The sequence below is a fragment of the Prionailurus bengalensis genome, chromosome D4, assembly GCF_016509475.1.
Source record: "Prionailurus bengalensis isolate Pbe53 chromosome D4, Fcat_Pben_1.1_paternal_pri, whole genome shotgun sequence".
Lineage (NCBI taxonomy): Eukaryota > Metazoa > Chordata > Mammalia > Carnivora > Felidae > Prionailurus > Prionailurus bengalensis.
The window spans coordinates 74084900-74109961 of NC_057359.1; the positions used below are offsets into that span (position 1 = coordinate 74084900).

At 44.6% G+C, this 25062-nt stretch overlaps 2 protein-coding genes across 17 annotated transcripts in view; both read left to right on the top strand.

The window, feature by feature from the left end:
• Positions 1-2683: 2683 nt before the first annotated feature.
• Positions 2684-3088, top strand: LOC122474417 (rRNA 2'-O-methyltransferase fibrillarin-like). Its single transcript, XM_043565290.1, has one exon. It carries the CDS (start codon positions 2684-2686, stop codon positions 3086-3088), a length of 405 nt encoding a protein of 134 aa, XP_043421225.1.
• A 23-nt stretch (positions 3089-3111) lies between these two features.
• The window catches only part of ZNF618 (zinc finger protein 618), a 185899-nt gene continuing 163948 nt past the window's right edge, over positions 3112-25062 (top strand). For 7 of the 16 annotated variants that reach the window (XM_043566274.1, XM_043566276.1, XM_043566282.1 and 4 more), the window contains exon 1: positions 3125-3261. In XM_043566274.1, the coding sequence (XP_043422209.1) occupies positions 3229-3261 (33 nt within the window). In that variant the 5' untranslated portion in view covers positions 3125-3228. Of the gene's footprint in view, positions 3262-25062 lie in introns of all 16 variants that reach the window. The other 9 variants (XM_043566271.1, XM_043566275.1, XM_043566279.1 and 6 more) reach the window with 3 other exon arrangements.

Genomic DNA, 25062 nt, shown 5'->3' on the forward strand with positions numbered 1-25062 from the left:
TGGTGACCATGTAGTTTCCACTAAGGGTTGGGAAAACTGTGTGTTCATTTAGAAACTGGGTTTTGTCAGGAAGGCATCAGGCTCAATCTTCGCGTTCTTAGCATACAAGGGTATGCTATGGCCCAGCATAGGGTATGGCCCAGCAGAGACAGAGTGAAGAAGGGGCAGCCCCTCCAGACCTGGTACCCCAGTTGAGGATATGCCTGTCTAGGTGGTGTTCAGTGCACTATGGGCTCTCTGTCTGGATGTGCTAATGGGAGAGGAAGCCCAGTTCCTGTGGTCTGGGGGTAGTAGAGAAGCAGAAAGCAGAAGCAGAAATCCTTCTGATTCCAGAAGGAGCAGGCTGAGAAAGACCCATGAGGATTTTCCAGGCATTTCTACCTGGAAATCATTCTAGGTTTGCAGATCATTCAAGGTTGGGGTCACTGACCCTTTTGAGAAATTGGTGAAGAACAGAGATTTTGTCCCCCCCAAAGCACATAAAGACATAAATGTGCTTAATACATAAAATTGCTTAGTTACGGATCCCCAAAGCTATCCAAGGATTTAAGAATCCTTGACCTAAAGAGACAATGCCATCTGATTAAGATCCGGAGAGGAAGGATGCTTCTACCCACCCTTCCAGCAGGATGTTAATTTCTCCTGGAATCTTTGCTGACCCCCTCCATCCCTCTGCCTCAGCCTGGCTGGTTTGAGCCCCTCTCTCTCCTGCACCTGTGCATTTCTCTGTTGTCACCACTTTGCCAGAGTTTCAAAAATGCGGTCCTTAGACCAACAGCAGCGGCATCCCCTAGGTACTTGTTAGAAATGCAAATTCTTGGTTCCTACTCTCGACTGATTGAATCAGAAACTTGAGTGGGGCCCAATATATCTGTTTCAACAGGCCCTCCCGGTGATTTGCTTGTCTGAGTTTGAGAAGACCAGCTGCAAGCCATCCTCTTCCCGATGGTGTGTCTGCCTTATTAGGCGCAACATGACTGGCACATAGTAGGTGCTCAGTGAATGCTTATGCATCATGTTTTCCTGATTGAGAGGGCAGAATTTGTTTTTTCCTTTGGCACCCTACAGCTTTGAGCTGTGGTGACTGACACTTCATGTTCTTTGGGTCCCATTCCTTTCTACTCCAGGGTCTAAAGTTTGGCCTGGTTCTGCTAGGCAGAGGAGGCAGCTTAGGCTTGAGGCAGGTGCCCAGAGATCTTCACACGGGGATGGAGCCAGGGACACATCAAACCTGGAGCATCTGTCTGGGTAGCAAGGCCTCAACCACATGGCGAATGAGGGGCAGGCGGGCAGGGGGCTGCCTGGCCATCACATATGTCCAGGGCTCATGGGAGCCCAGTTCTGCCAAACTTCACAGGCTGCCCTGCCCCCCTCAGTGTCTGCCCTACAGCAGCCTTGGCAGAGGATGGCAAATCTCTGCCAGGAAGATACTTGCCAGGCTGGCTGGGAGGGAAATGGCCACTTTTTATTTTTAATGACTCCAACTTTTCATGGAGGAGAGGACGGTTGGAAGATCCCTTTTAACTTCATCTGTGTATTTGGTCTGGGGAAGGGTTGCGTCTCTTAATTCTCTGCCTCCTCTGTAGGGTTACATTTCCATATTTTCCTTCTTCAGGGAGAGAAATCGTCTTCCTATAAAGTTCCTTAGTTTCCTGACATTCAAAAAATAATAGCTTTGGGGGTGCAGGGAAAAAAATTCTGTAACTCCTCCTATCTCCTATCGATTCAAGTTTTTAAACATTAGAAAAACTTTTTTGATCTTTTAAGGTAGGAACAGAGAAAAGACACCTGTTTACTCTTAATTTCCAGTGCTTGTATGTTTTAAAAAGTATCCTTATGTATTTTTCTCTTAAGAGGCATAAAGAAAGATTTCTCTTATCTCATATATGTAAAATCTTCAATTTTTATTGTAAAAAATCAATCATCTGTGGAAGATGTAGGGTGGATCCAGTAATCCTTGTCTTGTTATGGGCTAGATCCTTCATACTTTTAATGAAAAAAAAAATCAGATTTTTTGGGGGGGAGGGTGAGAAAAAAAATCCCCTTTAGACCTTCCCAAGTCATAAGGAGGCAGTTCCTCAAATTAAAAAAAAAAAATCTGGTATTTTAGAGTGTTGAACAGAAACATTCTTGTTCACCATCGATTTCATATAGAGTTTCTCCAATTTTTCTTCTTAAAATCAACTTGAGTAGGGTATATGGGAGGGGGGCTAGCCCCTCTTAACCTTTAACCCTAGTGTCTCACCCAGGGCCAGTTCCCTCAAACTTTTATTTTTAAAATAAATCTGTTCTTTAAAAAGATGTTGACAAAGGTAGACAGAAATAATTCTCTTCATCCCGCATTTCACATAAAAGCAGCTCCTCAAATATTTATTTTTAAAATCCATCTGACTGGGGGGCTAGAAAGAGTCCCCTTAACCTCTCCTGTCTGACCCCGGGCCAGTTCTTCAAACTTTTATTTTTAAATGACATTAGAGGGTTTTGGAGGGGGGGGGGGGGCAGGCAGGGGCAAGAAGAGCATCCCCGCCGAGCCTCGCGATTCTTCCATAAGGCCAGCTCTTCAAACTTTATTTAAAAAATCAATCTGATTTTTGGGGGGTGGGTGGGGGGAGCAGAAGAGTTCCCATTAACCCCTTGTGTTCCGTCAAGAGGCGGCTCCCCAAACTTTTTTTCAACCGCGAACATGACCTTTGCTAGGGGCTGGCGAGCCGGGGGCGGGCAGAGGGGCGCCGGGGGGCGGACGCGGGGGGCCCGGGGAGGGCAGGGCGCGGCGCGGGAAAGTTTGGGGGGCGGCGGCGCCGCGGCCGGGAGGCTGGCGGGCGGGCCGGAGCGGCGCGCCCGGGGGCCGGCCGGCTTTGTGTACGGCGCGGAGGCCGGCGGCGCGGAGGCCGAGGCCGAGGCCCGGAGCTCGCGGGCCGCGCGGCGAGGCCGGCCCGGGGGCGGGCAGGGCGGCGGGGGGCGGCGGCGGCCCCGCGAGGGGCGGCTCGGTTGCGGCGGCGGCGGCGGCGGCCGGTGCGGGTCGGGGGTGGGGGCTCGGGCCGGGCGCCCCCCCCCGCGCGCCCCCAGCGCCCCCGCCCCCCCGGCCTGAGCGGGGCGGGCGGAGGAGGGAGCGGCGGCGGCGGCGGCGGCGGCGGCAGCGGCGGCGGCGGCGGCGGCATTGTGCGCGCACCAGCAGCCCGGCCCGGGAGGAGCAGGACGCGCCGGGGCCGCCTCCTCCCGCACGGACCCATGAACCAGCCGGGCGGCGCGGCGGCTCCGCAGGTACGACGGGGGGCCGGGGGCATGCACCGCGCGGGGGACCCCGGGGGGCCGGGGCCCGGGGCGCTGCGCCACTTCATTGCAAGATTTGCAAAATGCAAAGTGCCTGGGCACGTTTGCGGGCTTTTTGTGGGCGCAAACCGGGGGGTCGGGGTCTGGGGAGGCCCCCCCCGGACGCCGCGGGGCGTGAGGAGGCTGGGGGTGACGCGGGGGTCTCTTCGGGCCCCCACCCAGCGCCCCCTCCAGCCCCGGGCTCGGACCGGAGCCCAGAAAACAAAGCGGCGAGAGAACAGAGCAGCCATTTCAGTTTGGACAATTCACATTTTGCAAAAATGCAACCCCTTCCAGCTCTCCCCCCTCCCCCCCAAATTTGCAATTTCCCCCTGACCCCCTCTGCGTTCGGGGTCCCTGATGACCCCCCCCGGGAGGTCTTTCCCCTCTGGCACCCCATCTTTGCAACAGTCTTTTTTTTTTAGGCCATATTTCCCTTTCTCAATTTTTTTTTCTAATTTTTCTTCAAACGGTAGTTTTTTCCCATTAAAACGACGCCACCTAGAGGATACTATTTTGTAAATAAAAAAAAAGAAATTAAAATTGAAAAGAAATATTTTTTATTTCTTATTTTTTCAAAAGTTTGCACTCTAAGGCAGCGGAGGGGGAAAGGATTCTTTTTTTTTCTTTTTTGGGGTGAAAATTTTCACTTTGATCTTTCTGGGAGCATGGAGACAATTTTTATTTCTGAAGCCAAATCCAGATAATATGTAAATGAAAATTAAGCTGGAATTTGAATGAATTCAGTTTTTGAGGGGGAGAAAGGAGAAAGCCTCCTAAAACTGAAGTCATTTTGGCTTTCCAACTCCTTTTAGTTTGAGAAAAAAAACTAATTGGAATGAGGAAAGGAGGGAAATTGTTGAGTTTAGAGAAAACTGGGAGAATTGGCTTTATGAAGCAATTAGAAATTGTACTTCATTGTAATTTGGAACTTGTTTAGCCCAGCGGGCAGAAAAGACTAATTTCACCATTTGGTAATATGTAAAGTTTTTCTGTTTTCGAGGGGGAAGGATTTCAAAGAGAAAATAGACCCTAAAATGTTGGCTTTGGACACACCCAAAAATTGTAGTTTTTTTTTTTTTTTAATTTCGCATTTACATTTTCCTGCATTTAAATCCCAAGGTTCTAAAGAAAAACAGAAACTGGAAAAGTTAGTGAAATCCTGTCTTTTTTCCCTGATTTGTTGGGTTTTGTGTTGTTGTTGTTGTTGTTTTTTTGGTTGTTTTTTGTTTTGATGGAATAATTAAGACTATTTTCTGATTTTGTTTCCTGAAAGGTCTAGGCATTTCGTTTTTTGTTGTTGTTTTATCCAGAAAATGTCAGGAACCTTTTTTAGCAGTATTCAGTGGGGGAAAAAAATGTAAATTCATCACATTATACAAATTGAGTAGCCCACAGATTTGTAGGAGAGACCGCCATTAAAATAAGATATGCATAATTAACATTATTATGAAAAAACTAACAGTGGATTCACAGAAGCTCATTTTTTATGACATGCAACTGAATCAATTGATAAAGACAAGGGTTGAAGAATCCTTGGTAGGAGAGAATTTTCCCTTCTCTGTGCTTGCTTACTCTTCCAATTTGAAAAATTTATTATTTAAAAAAAAAATCCAGATTGGTTTTAGGCCTCTTTGATTGTGATGTGGGGTTGGTAGTTTATTAGCATTTGGTATTTTTCACAAATTTGATTACTTTCAAAGGGGAAAAGAAAATCCATTAGCTTTGATCATTTTTTTGGGGGGGGGTTGTGATTTTAAAAACACAAATTTTACTGACTTAAGAAGGGAAGATAAAAGAAGGGAAGGACAGAGAGGAGATCAAAATTCTGATTCTTATCCATCTTTTCTAGTGGAACACTTAAGTTTGCTGAAAAAAATGGAGTAAAACACCAATTCGGCTGATTCTAGCTGCAAAATTTAATTTTTTTTAAAGGCAAAAAAAAAAAAAATACACACAAAAGCTAAACCCAAACGTACTTGCCTTTGGAACATGTTGGAACATGGGAACGCAAATGCAAACAGTATTTGATGTAGTTTTGTGGCCTTAAAATGAAATCACGTGAAGGGGAAAACAAAAACAAAAAAAAATTTTTTTTAGAAGACAAATATTGACTGAATTAAAATTTAACAGATGGAAATAAGGTACCCACCCAAAGTTGAAGGGTTATTTGTGATGGTTTAGTATCTGGTTGAACTTGCTGGGGATTTTGAATAAAAAAAAAAAAGTTTTAATTTTTCTCTCCAAAGGGGGGGGGGAATCTTGGTGGGACCTTGCGTGGGGGCTGATGGTGGGTCACACAGGGCTAGGACAGGAAACCCTGTGTCCCTTTCGCCAGCCACCAGCTGGTCTTGGAAAAAATGGTGGCCCCAGTTCATGCATTCCTACCCCGTTTTGTGGAGATTCAAATTTCTGAGGGGATGTGAATTCTGTGAAATAGATTTGACAGCGGCAGAGGTTCGACACTTCCCATCATCGCCATTGCATTTAGGAGATTTTATTTTTTTAGTAACGAAATCCTTCAGGGCTGACTGGCCACATTCTGACATATTTGGAATGAGCTTTTTTTTTTTTTTTTTAAGTAGCATAATTAAAAAAAATTTTTTTTCCTGTTGAATTATTTAGGCCGATGCCTAGGACGGTCAAAGAATTTATAATTTCCGAGGGCTCTGGAGGCCTCATGAGACAGTAGGCCTGAGTTCAGCAGGTGTTGGAGGGGAGCTGTACCCCAGGCTGGGAGGGGTAGGTGGGCACCCCTACTGGGCATCTGAGAAAAAGTCAGGGTTGTAGATAACAGGTTCTTTCTGGTGCAAGGAATAAAAATATTGCAGCACGTCCTTTGTGTGTCCTGGGTCTCCTGACACACAACTCAGATTTTCAATTCCATTCTGCTGAAATTTCGACGTGTTGTCTATGGCTTAAAGGGAACCCCTGGTGAGGACTTGAAAATCATTTCTGTTTTGTAGACTTGTTTTTTCCTTTTTTAAAAAAATTGGTTATTCTGATCATGTTTGTTGTAAAGGAAATAGAGGTGCATGATGGTACTGTTGGGGGCGGGGTCAGTTCTCTTTTGTTTCTATTGGCGTCTCCCAGGACTGAGATCTGACCTAGGCCTTGCCTCTCTCACCTCCTATTTTAGATGGAAGTGTGACCAGAATGGATATATGAGTTAATTTTTATTAGCCTATGTCTGTTCACCAAACTCTCTTGTAATATTGGGCAAAAAATCTGGCAAATTGGACTTGAGGGGTGGTAATTTGATGATGGGCTGAGTTATTTTGGTGAAAGATCATTTATACTGTTTCACAGTAGAGACTCTTATTACTTAATGTTTTGCTTTTCTGCCTAAGGAGGTTTTTTTTTTTTTTTTTTTTTTTCTAATAAGGTTTGAAATTTCAAGGGCCTGCTTTATAGCTTGACTTTGGACCAAGCTAGGAAAAAGGGTTTGCTTATACTTTCAGCCCTGCACAGAGGTGAACTTGAACAAGGGCTCTTGCTTTTGCAGAAGAAAAGCAACAAAGATGGCTGGTCAGTGGAAGGCTGACCTCTCTCTGGTTCTAGAAAATAAACAGCCAATGGTTTGTTTCATTTGAGAAACAGAGTTTCAAAACTCTTCCATTGTCACATACAGATTTTCCCCCAACCTTTGACTCAGCTCTTGGCATGTTGCTTCCTCTGACCTCAGAATCCTCATGTCTTCTCCTTGGTGGGGGGATAAGAACTTCCCTGCCGTGTTTTAGTGGATGTATAAGCTGACTTTTCATGGTCATGGTGAAAATTTAAATTTTTCCCACGTTCTCATAATGTTTTGTGTCAGTTGTGTCTCCTCCCTGGTGATGTAAAGTGAGGTGGCTTTGTGGGTCCACAGGTGCCATGGCTCACCCAAGGTCTTGCCATATGACCTTGGACAAATCACTTTTTCCTCCTGAGCCTCAGTTTTTGAGAGTTTTGGATCAGAACAAGAATAATCAAAAATAGATTTCATCTCTGATTCTGACTTCAGTGATTGGCTGTAACTGCTTGGATCACTGTGTTGCGAAGGATCCTGAGGGTCACATCTGGATGCACGTATTCTGGAGAGAGGGGTGCAGCGTCCATCACAGAGTGAAGAGTACGCTTTTATTCACCACACCCAGGCTAGGTTGTGAAGCATGACCGTGAAATTAGTGGCTCGCGATTGGCATAAACCTAGAGAAAAGAATGGAAGCGAGTATAGGAGGACACAAAATAGCAGAGGCAGAGTGCGACGTGGAAGGTAAGCGTGGTCTCGCAAAACTTGGTTTGATTTGTATTTGCCGATAGGTGTGTGCACCTATGTGTGTAATTTCCCAACTGTGAGTCACAGTTAAAGGAGTCAGCAAGGTACTGGACCAGTGTTGCAGATTCATCTGGATACGCTGCACACAGCCCACACTTCCCCACTTAACGCTTTTCTAACTTACCATCCCAGTTGACTTAACCTGAACCCTGTGGAGTAGATATACGGAGTAGGTGTGTGGTTTGTCCCCTGGCTGAGCCTGCCTTACGCTCTCCCCGCCCCGTGAAGAAGTCTCAGCTGCCTGGTGGTCGGGCACACACCCCAGCCTGTTGGCCCTGGAGAAGCCTGGAAAGATGGGTGCCAGGGTGAAGGCAGCATCTCTGGCACGTTCTCTTGCCGGAAAGGAGACTTTCAAGAAGTGCGGCATACCTGGCTTGGTGCGGGGGAGAGCAGCCACGCTTACTTTTATTCCGCACGTTTACTTCAGATTGCCAGAAGAATGTTTCTGGAACCGCAGACTTTGTGTTGGTGCCGTACTTAAATTTTCATCGGACTCTGGGAGTATCTTTTTGTGTATGCGCTTCCTAGAAACGCCAGAATTTGCTGTCTTTGTCTTCTCATCTTTTAACATGTGTCAGACTAGCACTGTCCGGTAGAAATACAATTTGAGCCACAAATGTGGGCCACACACATAATTTTAAGCTTTCTAGTGATACCCCTCCCAAAGTAAAAGGAAACAGGTGGAATTCATTTTAACAATATAGTTTATTTAACCCAGTGTATCCACCAGACCATCATTCCAGCATCTCATTCATATAAAGAATTGCTAATGTGATATTTTATATCCTTTCTTCGGGAGGTATTAAGTCTTTATTGACTAGCCACATTTCAGGTGCTCACTAGCCACTTGTGGCTAGTGGCTTCCGTCTTGGACAGCACAGGGCCAGACCAGTGTTCCATCTAGTTGTTGTTACAGGGTGGCCTCAGAAGGTTAGTGACACATCTTTCAAAGCTCTTGGTTTTTTTTGGTGGGACTTCCTTCCTGAGCCCTAGATGCTCTGCGGTGTTTCAGCCTATAGTGGTGATGAGTTCCACCATTTAGCCTCTTCTGGCTGAAGTGGTCCACACCTCTCTTTTATTTGTCCCCAAGCAGTCTTCTGCCAGGATTAGGCCAGAATGCTTTAGTTAAAAATGACAAATGACGGCTAGAAACCCCAGGATGATGTGTCTCAGCATGTGTGCCCTTGAAGTTGAGAAGTACAAGTGCAGGAGACAGTTGTAGGAGATGGGTTTTATTTATTTATTTTTTAAAAATTTTTTTAATGTTTATTTATTTTTGAGACAGAGAGAGACAGAGCACGAATGGGGGAGGGGCAGAGAGAGAGGGAGACGCAGAATTGGAAGCAGGCTCCAGGCTCTGAGCCATCAGCCCAGAGCCCAACGCGGGGCTCGAACTCATGAACCATGAGATCGTGACCTGGGCTGAAGTCGGACGCTCAACCGACTGAGCCACCCAGGCGCCCCGTAGATGGGTTTTAAATAAAGTATTGCCTGAAAGAAAGATGAAGGTATGGGAAGACAGCAGGTGCGTAGGACCAGGGTTGGGATCTGACAGGAGGGGGATTAGGGGGAAAGATGGTCTGTCATTGGGGTCCGTTTCCGAGCAGAGCATGGGACTGCCAGAGAACTGCCCCAGATAGACCTCAGGGCCTCAGGTCAGAAGCTAGACATTTTCTGACATCCTCCCAGTTGGTGAAATGGAAAGCGGGATTTGAAATCAACCAGACCAGAGTTTGGAATCCAGCCTTACGGCATGGTTAGCTTTGTGTCACTTTGGGAAAGTCACTTCTGGTTGTGGAACCACAACTTCTACATCTGGAAAGGGGGGGTAATATTCTCGACCTTGAAGGGCCATTTTACGATGATGTGAAGCAGCACATGTGAAAACACCCACCAGTCCTAGGAAGGTGGTCCTTAGAAGGTGGTCAATACATGTCAGTTACCTGTTGACCCAGTGGCCAGTGGGTCTCCATTTGGGGAGACTGAGTTGCAGTGACAACAGTTTTTCTGGTTCTAGAAACCTGGGGCCTTATCTTCACTGGGCAGAGTTAGGTAACATTAGAAAAGGTCCACTTTTTTGGTTGTTGCTCTAAAACACGGGGATGAGACATTTCTTAGACCTTGCGTGTCTTTCTTGTCAAAAGTGTTCTTAATGCGTTCATTCCAGGGATGCTCTAGCTCCTCTGAATATTTCTGGATTCGTTTCAAAGCCTGTGGCACAGTCTTTAAAAGGGATGAATCTTAATCCCGGGTGAACTGTGTACCTTCGAGCTTCTGTTCTGCTGGGCCTCCTGTCTCTAGTGCCCTTCCCCTCATTCATCTCCGCTCTGAGGAACCAAACCCTCCCACCCCCAAGACCACTGGCACGTTCTCCTTCTGTGGAGTCCCCACACGACCCCAGGTGGAGTTTATCTGTGCCCACCCCGCAGTACTCCCCAAATACCGTAGGCCCACAGATGAGACTTAATTGTTTGCCTTTCTGTTTCTGTAGCCAGCTTGTGAGTTCCTTGAGGGCAGAGAGCATGGGTTATTCATTTTAGGGTCTGGCACAGAGCAGCAGCTCAATAAAGATTTGATGACTTAATTTGACTTTTTGGAAATAGCTCAGATCTGTTGGATTTGAGTCTAGTGAAGAGTGGGTGACCAGTTTGGGTTTGGCTATTTGGTCAAAAGCACTCTTTTACTAGGAAGTGCACTAAGCACATGTTCCTAGAGCTGGCACTGAAGCCCGTGCCTTCTTTGGAGTCATACGGAGTAATACATCGGAGGGACTCTTCGGAAAGTGATAACACTCCTTTGACCTTACACGTTTTGGGTAGTTTTGAAAGAGTTTTCCACCCTCTTCACTCCTCCCGTAGAAACTATTTCTTTAAAATGGATGGGGGGCCAGGTGGGGCTATCATCCAGATGGCTGATGGGCAGGTATGGCGAATGGACTCAGTTCTGAGGTGGTGGGAATGGGGAGAGCCTTGAGGCAGAAGGGCTGGGTAGTACCCTGGTACCCTGTGTGTTTGCTCTAGGGGCTGGTTGTCTTGGTCTTGGGCCCAGGAACGGGGCACCGGGGGGCTGTTTGTAGCACACCTGGAACACCTTAAATGAGTGGCAGCTAAATGTGTGATTTGATGTTCAGTCAGATCTTATCCGTGGTGGGATGATGGTTTGCAGATGCCAAAGATTCAAGGAAAACCTAATGGGAGAAATATGAGGACATTCTGTATATTTGCTTGTTTTTTTTTCTTAAGCTTTATAAAGCACTGTCGTTTAAAAAAAATACTTATTTTTTTGGGAGAGTGCAAGTGGGGGAGTGGCAGAGAGAGGGGGACAGAGGATCCGAAGCAGGCTGCGTGCTGATTGGGTGACAGCAGCAAGCCCGATGCGGGGTTTGAACTCACGAACTGTGAGATCATGACTTGAGCCAAAGTCGGACACTTAACCGACTGAACCACCCAGGTGCCCCTAAAACACTCACTTTTAATGCTGGTGTCCAGCAAGGGAGCACAGGGTCCCAGGTTGAAGGACACCATATTTCCTCGATGTTATGTTTGCACATGTTCAAATTTTCTGAAATTGGGGTGGTCTTAACAATACATGTTTTCTGTCAGTGCGTTCCCTTTCATTTTCTTCGTCACTGAAAGCTGTTGTCGATGCAATGGTGTTTTTAATAGTAGAAGGCATCTTAGAATTGAGATAGGGTGTCATATTCTTGCTGGGGTGGACTGTGACATTAGGGACTTCCAATTCTCTTGCTTACCTCACTTAGCTCTGAGCTTGGCTTCTCCACTTGTGCAGTGAGGGTGGGACTTGGCCTTGGGAAGAAGCATCTGGAACTTTGAATTAGCACCCCTTCCCTTCCATGTCTGTGGATGGGTTTCGTAACTTTGCTGTGCCCCTTGTCTAAAAGCTGAAAGTAGTGTGTGGGAGGGAGGCTTAGTATCTTCCACCTGTGGTGGGGCACCACTTTGACATTTCCAAGGGTAGAGCAAACAGGTCGAAATTGAAGGGAAAAGGCTTGGCTCCCTTGCCTGCTCTGCTGCTTAACGGTTTATCTTTGCCAAAGTTCTTCATTTACCTGTGCTGCTTCCTTATATGTAAAGTGGGGATGTTGGTGACGATGCCTGCAGTACTGGGTCCTTACAAAAAGTTGTGAGGGGTTGTGAGAAGAAAGAGTTGTAAAGGGCAGAGTTGTTTTTCACTTGCAACATGTTACTTGTTCATTATCTAGTCCAGGGCCCGTAAGTGAGTAATCTACATACCGCTGCCCGCCATTTGCAAGCCTGTGGCAGACATTGCTAATCGATCTTGGCAGTCTTTTCCATGGAGTCTGGCCAGTGACCTCAGAGTCCTTCTTTCTTAGTATGATGCAACCAGCCCTTGAGTTTAGTATGGGACATGAAGCCAATTTGTCATTTGTCATTGCTGATCTAGTTCCTCAGACACACACACACACACACACACACACACACACACACACACGAAGGGAGGTGGAGTTACTTGCCCAGAACCTCAGTGAATAGGCAGAGGTGAAACTTCAGGCCTTAGATTTCCTAACTCCTCAACCATCGCCTTTCCTACTAGCACATACACTGTGTCAAATGAAATTAAAGTTAATTTGGTCTTGAGAAATAGAGGATTCTGACTCCTCCCTTCCCTCCTTGTTATAATTAGATACCCTTGGGGTTTTCATCAAAGCAGGGCTGGGTGACCTGCTTCTCTGCCTGATCCCGGAGTGATCAGATTTCAAAGGGGGAGATGCTGGTGGTTGGGCCACTGGGTTGGGCAGTGTCCCCCACTCGTGTAGTATAGATGACATGGCAGAGGGGCAAGGCAGGCCCCTGGGTTCCCAGATGAAGACCTAGGTATGTAACACATTTGCTGTTGCACATACTTAAGACCACAGGCAAGTTTCTCAGCCCTGAGGAATCTTAATTTCTACATCTGGGGAATGGGATGGAAATAATCCTCCACAAGCATCAAATGAAAGGACATGCTTGAATATGCTGTCTCTATTTTTTTTTTGAAAATACTTTTTATTATTTATTTTAAAAGTATCTTTTTAAAAGTTTATTACTTTATTTTTGAGATGGGGGTGGGGAGGGAGCAGGGAAGGGGCAGAGAGAGAAGGAAAGACAGAATTCCAAGCAGGCTCCGCACTGTCCGCACAGAGCCCCTTGCAGGGCTTGAACTCATGAACCGTGAGATCATGACCTGAGCTGAAGTCAGATGCTTAACCGACTGAGCCACCCAGGCCTCCCTGAAAATGCTTTTGAGACTGAAGCCCTACATATGTGTTATTTTTTTTACACATGGATTTTTATAACTAGCACCAGTCATTATTTGTAGGTGCCCTGTTGGGAAATTGTGGAAACCCAGAGTCATAGATGGGTGCTCACAAAGGCACCTTAACTTGTTTCATTTTATATGCTGGCTGCAGGTTTAAAAAGTTTGGAATTTGTAGGCCTTGGACAGGGTATGTACTCTGCCTTTCCAGACAGTTCCCACGAATGTGACCTGCCCAGCCCCGGAAGGCACTGGGCGCTGAGCCTCTGTTTGTTTATCTGTTAAGTGGGAGAACAGTTCACTTGTATATTCCCTGATAGGCTTCCTGCAAGCATCATGTGAGTTAATGGATTTAAAAGTGCTTTATAAACAGTGAAGAACTGGAGAAACATGTTAGCAACAACTCCTTTCTTTTCTTAAAAAGGAAAAGAGGGAGAAAGAAAAAGGAAAGGAGGGAGGCCAAGGTGAGGATGGTATTGAGTCGACAGAAAAATGATATAAATATTTTGGCTGACAAAGCAGAAGGAGGCTTCATCTGTGAGCTAAAGAGAATAGATGGAGTCAGGTGATGCTTGGTTCCCCTAGTCTGCTATAGAAAACCCAGAAAAACCTGCTTTCTAGCAAACTGAGCTCTGTGTCAGGGATAGAATCTTGAATTCCCTGGGGCCAGCCCTCGTTTTGGGGGAGTCGGGGGATCCAGGGAGGAAGAAGTCTGCCATCTCCACCCCATGGGTAGGAATGACTTCTGCAGAGCGGAGGAGGCTGGAGTGTCCCTGGGCAAGCCCCTGGCTTGGGATTTACTGGTAACATTCAGAGTCAGAAGCTTAGTGGATGTGTGACTGTCCAAGACAGCATGCCCGAGGGGCTAGCCATTCTATCACTCAGGTTTGACCCTCTGCTGGACTAATTCTCACCAGTCCCAGCATTTTTGTAGAGAACTAAGGATGGGGATTTTCATCAGGTGAAATTTTGTGGAGAGTTCGCATTTCTTTTATTTTGGGCTCAGGGTTTTGTTAGCTAAGTGGACATAGCCAGGGTACTTGGAATAGATCACATCTTTGGATGCCGGAGATTTAAAAAATTTTTTTTTTAATTTCATCAACAGGGAAAAATAAGTAAAAATTTAAGTGTGTTTATGTGGGCGTTTCTTATAATGTATACTGGCAAAAAGCGGAAAGTGAAACTGATCTGAAATAAAACTGAAACTGGCCTGGAACGAGGCCCCAGGGACAGGTCACTTCCCTGGGGGTCTACTGGCTAGAAGTGGAATTTGTTGTAAGGCTAGTCGTCTTTTGGATCTGGGAAGTCTAGGGCTTAAAAGGTTTGTAGAGATGATCTACGTCTGTGCCATCCAGTGTGTATTGTAACCACTGGCCACCTGTGGCTGTTGAGCAGTTGAAATGTGGCTGTAAGTGTAAAGTCCGCATCGGATTTTGAAATGTTCATAGGGAAAAAAAGATTGTAAAAGATTTCAGTCATAATTTTTTTGTAAGTTTATTTATTTTGAGAGGGAGAGAGAGAGAGAGAGAGAGCGCGCTAGCAGGAGAGGGGCAGAGAGAGAGAGGGAGAGAGACAGAATCCGAAGCAGGCTCCAGGTTCTGAGCTGTCAGCACAGCGCCCGATGCGGGGCTTGGACCCATGAACGAGAGATCATGACCTGAGCCGAAGTCAAGAGTCAGATAGATGCCTAACTGACTGAGCCACCCAGGCGCCCCTCAGTAATAATTTTTAAAATATTGATTCCAAGGTAAAATGATAGCCCTTTATATACTAGGTTAAAGAATATATATTAATAAAGTTAATTTCACTTTTTCAAAAATAATGTTGCTTCTAGATTTGAAATTGCCTATGTGGTTTGTATTATAGTTCTAATGGACAGTGCTGATCTAAAAGTCTGCCCCCGCCCCACCCGGCTTCATCAGGTAACCGGTGAAGAATGCAGAGTTTGGAATTGGGAAAAAGGATGATGTAATGGTGTAGGCATCAGTATAACTAGGTGGTTAAATGGAAGGAACTTAGGACAGAGAGAGAAAGAGATTGGTAATTTACGAAGGAAAACTTAAACTGTTTTCCACTTTGCTTATCCATTCCCCTAAACATTAATTAAATACTTTGGAAGAAAGTATATCTAACAAGACAAGCAAAAACAAATCTAAAAGATTACCCCTGGCGATCTCGCCACTTGCCAGAAAATTCCGGTCTATTTAGAATTTGGGGTTGAACCAAGGTTTATGAATCAGAGCGTAGTTGTGGGCTGGTTTGGGCATAGAAACCCAGGTCACATTAGGGGCTATGGATTTAGGGACCCGAGTGGCCACAAGTCATTCTCTTGCTAAGTCTTGTGTGCTCCGTGTAGAGATTTGGGAAGCAAGGCTTCTGGAAGACCAGAGGGCACACTGTAGTAGTGGATGGAGCTGGCAGGATGAGGAGGTCATCCGGCTCTCCTGATTTCCAACCTGGTACAGGCAGGGGGGCGGGACAGGACGGCAGATTCGGCTGGGCTCGAACACAAGTCTCCACCTTTGTAACTTAGTTCTCTGGCTGACAGTGTTTTGAAAGGAGTTTGAGCCATGTGTTGGAAATTCAACCTTACAAATTTTTGATTTTTATTCAGGATCTGTTTCTGTCAAAAGGCTGAAGTTGAGCATTCTTCATCTCACCTGATTTTTGCAAAATAGAATTTTTCTGCCTCAAAATATAGTAATCATGGCACATTTGCCAGGTGCCTCTTTCATACCAGGCACCGGGCTCATCATTTAACATCTATTAATACGTCAGTGAATACAGTCACCCTGGAAAGGAAGGCTTTTTTTTTTTTTTTAAATATTGGGGAATTGAGAATCAGCGGTGAAAGGGTACACAGCTGGTAGTGGTGATCGGCTCCAACTTCAGATGGTGGCCACAGACGAGGCTCACAGCAGCCCTTTGAGGTGCTGAGTCTTAAACATTCTCGCTTCCGGTCGAAGAAGGTGAAGTTGCTTGTCCAAGTTGTGGCATCGGTGATTGGCTAGGACTTGAAGCCAGTTCCCTTGGATGCCCTCCCCTTCGCAGTGGGGCTGAACTGGACCCTGGGGTCTCGGGAACGTGCCCTCCCCACTCCATGGGGCCTGGATCTGGGACTCCCAGTCCCCCATTCCCCAGCTCCCCATGCTCCTCGGCCGGCCGGTGGCTTGTGTGTTTCATGCTCACAGAGCCTTTAATACTGCGTTTGAAAACAGTTGCAGAAGGTTTGCTGTAATTAATTACATTTGACATACTTGGAACCGGGGCCTCCTGGATTCAGAATGCAAATTTATGCCCAGACAGATGTAAGGTATGCTTGGAGCCAGGAGCTCTGGCACGTCCCAGCCAGGGCCTGCGGCGATGCTGGCTGGCCGATGGGACTACCATCACTGGCAGTAAGCAGTGGAAGCACAGCTCAAACTTGGGATACCTGGAGCCCACGGGCTGTTGGAGGAGAAATAACTCTGGGCTTCACGGTAGGAACCATAGTCTCAAGTCTGAGCCCTGCTTCCAACTCAGCCAGAGCCTGGGGTAATCTCTTTTCCCTGCTCTGGGCCTCCATTTGCCCTATTACACAGTCAGGGCTTGGACTAGTTGCTCAGAAAGCATGTTCTGTTAGTTTGTTCAGGGGCAGGAGGGCAGTTGATCCAAGTCAGAGCTTGGAGGAGGGCTGGCTTTTGGAAGTATAAATAGTGGAGGTGAGAAAGGCTTGGAATAGAAAGGTAAGCGGGAGGCTTTTGGAACAGACAGCAGAAGTGTACAAGACCTGGTATTTAGTACAAGATGTGGCTGATTTCCGGGGCTCCGCATAGAGAGGTCATGCATTCAGCCTCAGACTCCTTTCACCATCTGTCTCAGGTACCAATTTCCATGTAACAAATCACCCCAAAACTTAGTGGCTTAACACAACGCTGATTATTGTCTCTCATGGTTTCTGTGGGTCGGGAATTTGGGAGTAGGTCCATCGGTTGGTCTGGTTTAGGGTTTCTCTGTGACTGTGGTCATATGGTGGCCAGGGTCATCTTCAGACCTTCTTTACTCTCATATCTGGTGCCAGGATTTGGAAGACTTAAGAAGTTAGAACTCATTGGGCATCCATTTGTCCGTCCGTCCATCCATCCATCCATCCATCCATCCATCCATCCATCCATCCATCCATGTCATGGGGTCTTTCCAGCATGGAGGCTTCATACATGGCCTGACTTTATATGGCACCTTGAGTCTCCCAAGGCACATGTCCCAACAGAGATAGAGTCAAGCAGACCCAGTGTCTCCTTTTATGATTTAGTGTCAGAAGTCATATAGCATAACTTCTACCGCAATCTATGGGTTGAGGCAGTTACAAAGACATGTCCCATTTCGAGAGGAGAGCCATAAGCCCCACTCCTCTATGGAGTTGTGTCGGTGTGACATCAAACGTGTTGGAGGGTGTGTATATTAGTGTGGTCATCTTTGAAAATATAAGCTGCCATTCCATCTGTCTGCTCATCATTCCATCTGTCTAGCTATTCACCTATCCGTCCATCTCACCCATTCTACCCACTCACCCATGTGCCCTTACCATCTTTCTATCCTTCAGATGTCTTTCTTACGATTATCTGTTCATCCATCCATCTACCCCCTTCAATCACCTGACACATTTTGAGTACCTAATATGGGTTAGATACAGCTAGGGTGCTTTTAGTAATGAGCTCAAAGGGAAGGATGAAACTAACAATTATTTAAAATTTTTTTTTAAATATTTTATTTATTTTTGAGAGAGACAGAGACAGAGTATGAGTGGGGGAGGGGCAGAGAGAGAGGGAGACACAGAATCTGAAGCAGGCTCCAGGCTCAGAACTGACAGTACAGAGCCCGACGCGGGGCTCGAATTCACGGACCGCGACATTGTGATCTGAGCTGAAGTTGGACGCTGAACCAACTGAGCCACCCAGGCGCCCTGAAACTGATTATTATTGAGAACCTACCCAGTGTTAGTTTCTTTATCCCCCCCAAATAACTCCATGACATAGAATTTTCATCATATTTATTTTACAGGTGAGGAAGCCAGGGTGCAGAGAAGCTAACCTGCCCAGGGGTCATTCAGCTAATTAGTGTCAGAGTCCTCACTCAGACTCCATTCTTTAGACTGTCTCCATTCTGGTTTCTGAGTGTGAGATGGCTGTGCAAGAGTTGGTTCTCCACTTTTATTTTTCTTCCAAGTGAAAACAGGTTCTTCTCCCCCCCACCCCCAGTTATAAAATAATACATTCATTACATAAAACATTAAAGCAGTATAGAAGAAATATGATTGTTATTTGAGAAAACCACCCCAAATCCTACCACCCAGAGACAACCACTGTTCACATTTGATGAGCATTATTTAAGTCATCCCTCGGCATATTTAAATATATACGATTACAGTTTTATACAAATGGGATTATATTCTGCATGCTGTTCCGAGTCAGCTTTCTTTTTAAACTCCTGGATATCTTCCTGCATCAGTTAATAGAGATCTTTGTTATTACTTTATTGACTACATTGTATTTCTATTGTATATATGTCCCTATTACTTTATCGACTACGTTGTATTTCTTTTGTGCATATATGTCCCTAAACTCGGTGCCCTATTGGATTTTGGTTATTTCTAAACCTTTTACATGCAGGGTTTCTAGCTTACGTGGTCATCTCTTTATCATCACTTTCTAAAAGGTGGATTGCTGAATCATAACGTATTTGCATTCTGTAGGTGGTATTAGTTTTCCTTCCTACTAGGAGATTGTGAGTGCTCATCTTATACATTGTGGCCATCATGTTGTATTGCCACTTTTTAATCATTGATGTCTTGATGGGCAAACTAATGAGGTTGAACATTTCTTAGTATACTTTTATTAACTACTTGCATTTCTTCTTATGTGAATTGTCTCTTCAAGCATTTGGCTGATTTTTCGCTTGGGGTGGTCTGTTTTTTCTTTTATTTTTTTTATTCTTTATTTTATTCTTTATTTAAAAAAATTAATGTTTATTTAATGTTTATTTTTGAGAGAGAGAGAGAGAGAGAGAGCGGGCGTGCACGTGAGTTGGGGAGGGGCAGAGAGAGAGGGAGACAGAATCTGAAGCAGGCTCCGGGCTCTGAGCTGTCAGCACAGAGCCTGACACGGGGCTTGAACTCAGGAGTCGTGAGATCACGACCTGAGTCAAAGTTGGATGCTTACTGACTGAGCCACCCAGAAGCTCCTTTATTTATTTGTTTTTTAGAATGTTTATTCATTTTTGAGAGAGAGAGAGAGGGAAGGGCAGAGAGGGGAACAGAGGATCTGTGCTGACAGCAGAGAGCTCAATGAGAGGCTCAAACTCACGAACCCTGAGATCATGACCTGAGCCAAAGTCAGATGCTTAACTGACTGAGCTGCCAAGGCATACTTCCTTTATTTTTTCAATAAATTTTGGATTTTAGAGTTATTGGCTCTTTGCTGTTTAGATTTCAAGTATTTCTTTTCCTGGACTTTTTTTTTTTTTTTTTTTTAAAGCACCGTTTAGTGGTGGTTCAATAAAATGTTTACTTTTAAAATGCTTCATTTTTGTGTTTTGGATTCTGACTATATTGTTTTGGTGTCACACTTAAAAAGACTTCCCCACGTTAAGAATTTATAGTGAAAGGCAGCCTACAGAATGGAAGAAAATATTTGCAAATCATATATCTGAATGAGGGTTAGTTTCCAGAATATATAAAGAACCCCCTACAGTGCAACAACAAAAACCAAATAACCTGATTTTTAAAAAATGGGCAGAGGACTTGGACAGACAGCTTTCCAGAGAAGGTACACAGGTGGCCAACAAGCATATGGAAATATACGCAGTGTCACTGATCATTTGAGAAATGTAATTTAAAACCACAATGAGAAATCACTCACACCTATTAGGATAGTCACTATAAAAAAAAAAAAATCCCAGAAAGTAAGTGTTGGCATGGAAAATTTGGAACCCTGTGTACTGTTGGTGCAGCTGCTATGGAAAACAGTATGGCAGTTTCTCAAAAAATTAAAAATAGAATTCTCATATGATCTGGGAATCCTACTTTTGGGTGTATATCCAGAAGAATTCAAAGCAGGGTTTCAAAGAGATGATTATACACCCATGTTCATTGCAGTGTTATTTACAGTGGTCAAGAGGTGGAAGTAACTCAGGTTCATTGACGGATGAGGGTGTAAACAAAATGTGGTCTGTGCATCAAATGGAATATTATTCAGCCTTAAAAAAAGGAAATCCTGTCACATGCTACCATATGGATAAACCTCGAGGACACTATGCTGAGTGACACCAGCCCGTCACAGGAAGGCGAATGCTGTCTGATTCTGCTCCTCGTGAGACCTCGAAAGTAGCCGAACTGGCAGAAACAGAAAGTGGAAGGGTGGTTGCCAGGGGAAGGGGGAAATGGGGAGATGTTGTTTAGTGGGTATAGACTTTCAGTTTTGCAAGATGAAAAAGTTCTGGAGATCTGTTGCACAACACCGTGAATGTACTTAGCACTCTTGAACTGTACGCTTAAAAAATGGCCGTAACGGGGAAAAGACCAAGTTGAACATTGATGTCATTGAACAAATCAACAATTCGTCTTCCAGGAACATTCACAGAAGGAATAGGTGTGTCTGTATACCATGTGAAACACGCATGAGTGCTCACAATTATTTGTAAGATCAAATACCTGGAAACAAAAAAAGAATTAAAAAAAATTCATCCTGGGGCGCCTGGGTGGGTGGCTCAGTCGGTTAAGCGGCCGACTTCGGCTCAGGTCACGATCTCGTGGTCTGTGAGTTCGAGCCCCGCGTCGGGCTCTGTGCCGACCGCTCAGAGCCTGGAGCCTGTTTCAGATTCTGTGTCTCCCTCTCTCTCTGCCCCTCCCCCGTTCATGCTCTCTCTCCCTCTGTCTCAAAAATAAATAAACGTTAAAAAAAAAATTCATCCTTACTTCTTTCATTTTGTATACGCTTTGTTTTCTTACATTTAAATTGATTATCTCTTTGGAATATATTTGCTTTGGAGGAGGGGCATAGAGATTAGGCTCTGTTTTTTTCCAAATGTCTAGCTTCTTGCTGTAACGCCAAGAATTGAATAATCCACCTTTTCCTTCTGGATTTGAAATGCTGTCTTTCTCTGATATTAAATTTCCATGTACTTAGGTCTCTTTCTGGACTCTGATGTTCTCTGAGTGTACAGGTATAACACTCTTTTTGACTTCATCACTTGCAGATAAACCTGAGCACTGGAATCGTGTCTTCAGAACTGACCTGTAGAATAGCATGTATGTTCACCAGGTTGGGCTGCTTTCTACTGTGTTTTTTTCACGGGGCAGACGCTCTTTATTATCCAGACTGACCTCAATGCCACTACAGTGGCAGAAACTGAAGTTCAGTGACATTAGAGAACTTGCTGTGGGTGTCTAATTGATGTTCTCATTCACCACATCTGGGAGGTGACAGAGCCTGAGTCCAACTGTTAGGGCTGTGGAGTACTTTTCATAATGCGCTGTATCTCGGGGATGCTCAGGTATCTTTCCCTAGGGACCATGCGTACCTTGGCACAGAGCGGTGCTAATAGGTGCTTGTTGAATGGGATGGGAAGCCGTAGTCATGGCTTATTCAAAACAGATATTCCTAAACAGATTATTCCCTGGTCGCAGTTAGATGTTTGCTGATATTTGTTTTAATAAGTTAATTTTTAAATAAAGTAACCTAATGATATTACAGAGAAATCAGAAAGTAAGGAAATAAAAAGACTATGGTAAATAAATGCCAGCCCTCTTATATTCCCTATTAAAACTTCGGTGTATTTCCTTCTAGTTATTTTACAAGCATATTTTTATTATTTGAATCATAATGTATTAGTTTCGCCTCCTGCCTTTTCCTTCCCCCATCTTTTGTCTTCCTCATTGTCATTTTTAAAGACTGCATAATAGTCACAGAAAAGAATGTAGTTTGTTTAACCCATACTCTATTGTTGCACATTTAGGTTGGTTCTAATTTCTCTTTAATATGGTTACACTGTAACGAATATTTTCATAAATAGAGTATTCTGATATTTTAAAGCCATCTCCTTTGGATATATTCCCAAAGAGAGATTACTGGATCAAGGGTAGATATTAGTTTAATACATTTCCATATATCCTGCCCCTTTTGGGACAATTATTGGTACCAGGCTTTGGGAATCTCTGTTGATTTGGAAAAGAAATATAGCAGATTCTTTAAAAAAAATTTCATTGACTTTATTATTATGAAAAGGGTTCATGTTTAATGAGGAAACCTAGAACATATATGTAAAAAAGACTTCATAATTGCATACCTCTCCGAGATAGCTGTGTTAATTTCACGTCTGTTCTTACATATTTTACTTATTACATATGTATTAATTTTTCAGGAAATTATTTTTAATCTCATTTTATTAGCCAGAATTCTCTAATAACTTGGTTTTCTGCATTTATGCTGATAAAACATTTTTGGGTGATGATCCTTCCTCTTTCAAGATCCTAAACACCTTCTGAATTTATTTATCCATTAAATAATTGTCCTAATTATGGCTGGAGACTCCTGATAAGCACCAAGGTGATGAAACAATACGGATTCTGTTCATAGTCACATACAACGTGCTGTAGAAAATGTTCAGTGTTCTAAGACCGGTTGCTGAGGGTATTTAGTGGAGGGAAAGTTGAATCCTGGTAAAGAGAATCCAGGGCAACTTCCTGGAGGAAGTGGTATTTGAGTGTGAGTTTGAAGGACAGATAGGATTTGAGGGTCTAAAGATGGGTCTGTGGGAGGAAATGGTTGGAATAGAGCATTCTGGGCTGATAAAATTAGATGAATCATCAAAGAAAGATGAACTTCAGTGAATTTTTAGCGTTGAGTACTTATTATTATAAATCTAATTCCTTGAAAGCTGATGACTCACAAAATTCTGCCCAAATGTCGTTACCCTTCATGGGAGCCCACCAGAATATTCAGTGTATCGGAACTCTTGTCTCTGAGGGGGTGCACGTAGGTGGGGAGTTAGAGGGGAATAAAGGTTAGGGCAAATGAGAGGAAGAAAGCGAGTCTTCGGTGATCTGGTCTGAAGTCAGAACAGTGCTTAATGCTGTAAAGTGCTTTTGCAGATGCGATCTCACTCCTGCCTCCTGGTGTCCTGACAGAACTGACCTCTGCAGGGCCTGTGCCCTGCTGGGCAGCAGCAAATGTTCATGACTGACCCACTGGAAGAAACACATTTTATATCACCGTCTCATATGCATGTACTCATAAAGGTAAAGCAAAAGCAGAGAACAATATTTACACTTAACCACTTGTGATGCTTTCTGATATAGTTTTTTAATTTTTAAATTTTATTTTTTTTATTTTAGAGTGCGCATGCAAGCAGGGGAGAGGGGCAGAGGGAGAGAGGGAGAGAGAGAGAGAGAGAGAGAGAGAGAGAGAGAGAGAGAGAATCTTAAGTAGGCTCCATGCTCATTGAGGAGCCCAACATGGGGCTTGGTCCCACGACCCTGGGATCATGACCTGAGCTGAAACCAAGAGTCGGACGCTCAACTGACTGAGCTACTCAGGCACCCCTGCATTCTGCTGCTTTTTAATTCTTTTCTTTTTTTATTAAAAAAAAAATTGCTGGCTATGATTCATTAAATTGTCTACTGGATTTTCCTGCCAGGACCTCCCAGCTGTCCTGAGCAGGTGGAACCCAGAGCCCCTTTACCTAAACCTCCTGTCTAGTAGGTAAGGAACAGATCAGAAATGTCCTGCCTGCTTGGCTCCCTCATCTTCGTGATAAATAGTGATCTTTGTTACTTCCCATTGAAGATACGAGTGCACAAAGCAGGCAGCCGTGGAGCTCCTGAGTTGGTGAACTCAACTTGGACGTGGGCTTGGAGCAACTCCCCACAGACGACTGACTGGAGGTCTCAGGGGTTCCAGTGACACACAGGGAGCAAAACTGTTAATAGAGATGAACTTGGAGAGGCCTATGATTATGGGTCTTTTTTTCTTTTTTTTCTCTTTTGCATATAATAAGTTTTCTTCATGGAACACGAACCTCTTTCATAATAACAAAGTGAGTCAACAAAACGCTTTTTAAAAGAGTTTACTCTATTTCCTTTCCAAATCAACAGAGGTTCCCAAAGCTTAGTACCGGCAATCCCTCTTTGGGAATATATCTAAAGGAGAGGATTTTAAAATATAAAAATACTTATATATGGAGAGGATTTTAAAATATAAAAATACTTATATATGAAGATGTTCTTTATGGTGTAATTTTACCGAAGTCCAGCGTGAGTTGGCGGGAGCGTGCAGGGTGGGTCTAGGTGCTGTGGCACAGGTGATGCCCCCAGGAAAAACAGTCCTTACATGGCTGCTCTGAAAAGTGGGACAGCAAAGTGGCTAAGGATGTCCACTTTGTAGCCAGACTTCCGGGATGCAAAACCCACATCTGCCTCCTTCAGACCACATGACCTTGGGCATATTACTTAGCATCGGTTTCCTTATCTGCAAAATGGGCAGAGTGAGCACTAGCGGGGTTAATATTAAAAACACTAGCACAGTGCTTGACGCATAGCAAGTCCTATGTAAGGGTTAGCTGGCCAGTTGCATCTGGATGCTTTTTTTTTTCTTGCACAGAAAATGGCAGCTACCTGTAGGCTCACTAGGCCTGTGTCTGAGCCCATTTGGGTTATAGGACATGGAGGATGGAAGGACCGTAGGGCTGGATGCAAGAGACCTGGCGTTGTATAGTCTGCCCCTTATCAAGCCCGGGCTGAATTTGCCGTGTCATTTTCCCTCTTGGAAGCACTGTTGTCTAGAATATGAGATAATGAGCTTTTTTGGTCTGCCTTGCAAAATTGTCATGAGGATGGAAACTCATTTACCCATAAAATGAAGAGATTGGACTTCACAGATGTCCATGTTTTCTTATGAATTCCAGATGTGGTTGGTTATTGGGTCTATGGATAGGCCACGGTGGGCGAGATGCTGAGATTGATTAGTGATGTCTGCCACTGGGAAGGCAATGTGGTGGTAGCCTAGTTCACATTTGCTGCTCCTGGGCTGGATGGCTTCGTGGGCCCCACTTAATCTATGGCTGGGTGGTTTGAAGGGTTATAAAGGATTGACAAGTTGGCTGTCTAGTACTGCCACCAAGAGCTG

What these genes read in the sequence shown, in the direction of transcription:
- LOC122474417 (XM_043565290.1), top strand. Translation starts at nt 2,684, where the DNA reads ATGACCTTTGCTAGGGGCTGGCGAGCCGGGGGCGGGCAGAGGGGCGCC.